At 37.1% G+C, this 2,531-nt stretch overlaps 1 protein-coding gene across 1 annotated transcript; it reads right to left on the bottom strand.

Moving 5' to 3' along the window:
• Nucleotides 1–393: 393 nt before the first annotated feature.
• LOC127138046 (uncharacterized) lies at nt 394–1,639 on the bottom strand. Its single transcript, XM_051064451.1, has 3 exons — nt 1,376–1,639; nt 959–1,246; nt 394–888 (listed from the first exon to the last, which is right to left on the bottom strand). Exons 1-3 carry the CDS (start codon nt 1,637–1,639, stop codon nt 394–396), a joined length of 1,047 nt encoding a protein of 348 aa, XP_050920408.1.
• Nucleotides 1,640–2,531: the final 892 nt, after the last annotated feature.

Raw genomic sequence — 2,531 nt, 5'->3', positions numbered from 1 at the left:
TATTAGATCTTTGATAGTAACATTCCTATTCTCTATGATTATCAAATCTATGGAAAACTCTACACAATTCAATGATAAATCACTAATATCCTCATGGAAAACATTAGGGAACTCACACAAAACAGGAAGATCAACATCTATTGCTTCGCTCTCCCCTCTCAAGGAAGCGAACATGACGAGCACTTGATCATCCTGCTTCAAACACATCTTTATTTGATTAAAGGGTATGAATCTCGAATTTGTACTTTCCTCGGGTTTAGGAGACACACACAATTTTATCAAAACAATTGATATGAACATGGTTGAACTTCAAACAGTTCATTCTCAAAATAACATTGAATTGACTCAAATGTAAACAAATCAAGTCAACTCCAAAGTCTTTACCATAAATGGTCAAGGACAATTCATAAAAATCAATGAAGTAGTCACCGAACCATTGATCGGGGTATCAATGACCATAATTCCCTTCATAAGAGACACCGCCAAATTCAACTTGACCACACAGTCGGGTGATATGATTGAATGCGTCACACCCGTATCAATGATATCAACCAAAGAGACACCATTAATAAAACACGTACCTAGAATCAAATTATCTAATCTCGAGACCTCCATACCACTAAGAGAAAACACCTTCCCACTAGCTTGCACGACGTCTGGAACTTTTTTTGGCTTCTGACATTGGCTACTGATATGACCGGGTTCTCCACGGTTGAAACAAGTCAAAATTGCACTCTTGTAATCAACGAGATGTCCCATCTTCCCACGCTTGAAACACGCCAGGCCTATGCTCTTGCACTCAGTAGCATGATGACCTAACTCCCCACACTTGAAACATATCATAGAAGCAGAAACTCCTTCCCCACTCGTTCCACTCCCACCTGCAACCTTTTGTTGGGATTTTTTGGAGTCACATATGGCTTACCATGATTTAACTTTCTCTCTTGTTCTCACCTACACTCTTGTAGTGAGCATACCTGGCTTTACTATCCTCATCATAAATTCTACATTTGTTCACCAACATTGAGAAACGGAGGATCTCCTGATAGCCTATGAACTGCTTGATCTCAGGACATAAGCCACTCTCAAACATCACACACTTAGAACCCTCAGCTTCCACAATATTATAATGAGGACAAAATCTTGATTGCTCCTCAAACTTAGCTACATAGTCATCCACAATCATATTCCCATGCTTCCGTTCTAATAACTCTATCTCTTTATGGCTAAGAACATCAATTTGAACCTACTTGTCCATAAACTCATTCTTGAAATTAGCCCAAGTAATTTCCACATTAGCAACTTCTATCTTCTAACGAGTATTCTCCCACTAATACTCAACTTCCTCAGACAACATATGTATTCCGAACAACACCTTATATGCATTAGTGCATGTTATAACTCTGAAAATCTTCTCATTCTCCTGAAGCGTAGCCCCAACACCTTCAGGATTGTACCTTCCCTTTAAAGTAGGCAGATTGTTCTTCTTGAACTTTCCCAGCCCACGGAACTCACCAGCTCCACAATTATGATTAGCACGTAACACTTTATTCGCTTGCGCCATCACATGAGCCATCACCTTAAAAGCATCAGCAATCGCACGATCATCCTTGCCAACAATTTCTTTATGCACAACCATCCGAAACAAGTTAACCAATTATAAGTAGTAGAGCAAATAACTATTACATGAACCAACAACGTCAATAGTGTTTAACGCATATGTTACATACAATGGTAAAAGAAGTTCATAAAACCCGGGTCTAATCAATGAACCTGCTCTGATACCAACTATGTAACACCCTAAACCCCAAACACTTAATTTATAAAAACATACGGATAATTTACTCAAAAAAAGGGTGTCACATTTTCTCAGCTAACACATATTTCTCAATTGTCATATAATTGCAATAGAAATAAATAATAACAACTCAACTTTAATTATCTCATAATTAAAATCAATTTCATTTCAAATCACATAAGAAATGGTTCAATAACTCTCAATATACAAAACAAAAAGGTAACTCGTCCTAGTGTTACATTATCAGAGTGACACACAGAAACTAAAATAAAATCAAAGTAATAAATTACGAAGAAGGCCATTACGCCATCCTCTAAAACACAACAACAAATAAGGCTCATCTACCTAAGTATTTGTACCACATGCGTAAAGGATAATACAAACAAACAAAATGGGGGTGAGAATATATTCACATATGTTAATAGTGCATAAAACAACAAGGATAGTACAATTAATATCAATCATCAATCATATAAATCATCCACAATAATAATCAATCACAAATGCGGTTATGTATGCAATGTATCCATCTATTCTACTATAATGCATGTGGTACCAAGGTTTTGGATATCAGAGGTATATTACTTATCAATCCACTTGTCACAGGTTCCTCTCTGAACTTGGTTCCTGTCTGAACCATTTGACTCGTCACTGGTTCCTCTCTGAGCCATTTAACTCGTCTTCGATTCCTCTATGAACCAGAAACTCGTCACTGGGTTGAAGTCATACCTAT

This window comes from Lathyrus oleraceus, chromosome 4, assembly GCF_024323335.1.
Source record: "Lathyrus oleraceus cultivar Zhongwan6 chromosome 4, CAAS_Psat_ZW6_1.0, whole genome shotgun sequence".
Taxonomy (NCBI): Eukaryota; Viridiplantae; Streptophyta; class Magnoliopsida; order Fabales; family Fabaceae; genus Lathyrus; species Lathyrus oleraceus.
Note: the sequence above shows the minus strand (reverse complement) of the source record. Positions and strands in the feature narration are given on the sequence as shown.

Bases quoted from the DNA above. Each gene is read 5' to 3' on its own strand.
- LOC127138046 (XM_051064451.1), bottom strand. From the start codon at position 1,639: ATGGTTGTGCATAAAGAAATTGTTGGCAAGGATGATCGTGCGATTGCT. The intron at 1,247-1,375 runs GTGTTGTTCGGA...ATGGACAAGTAG, and splicing joins CATGCACTAATGCATATAAG to GTTCAAATTGATGTTCTTAG. The intron at 889-958 runs GTAGGTGAGAAC...TCCCAACAAAAG, and splicing joins GGTATGCTCACTACAAGAGT to GTTGCAGGTGGGAGTGGAAC.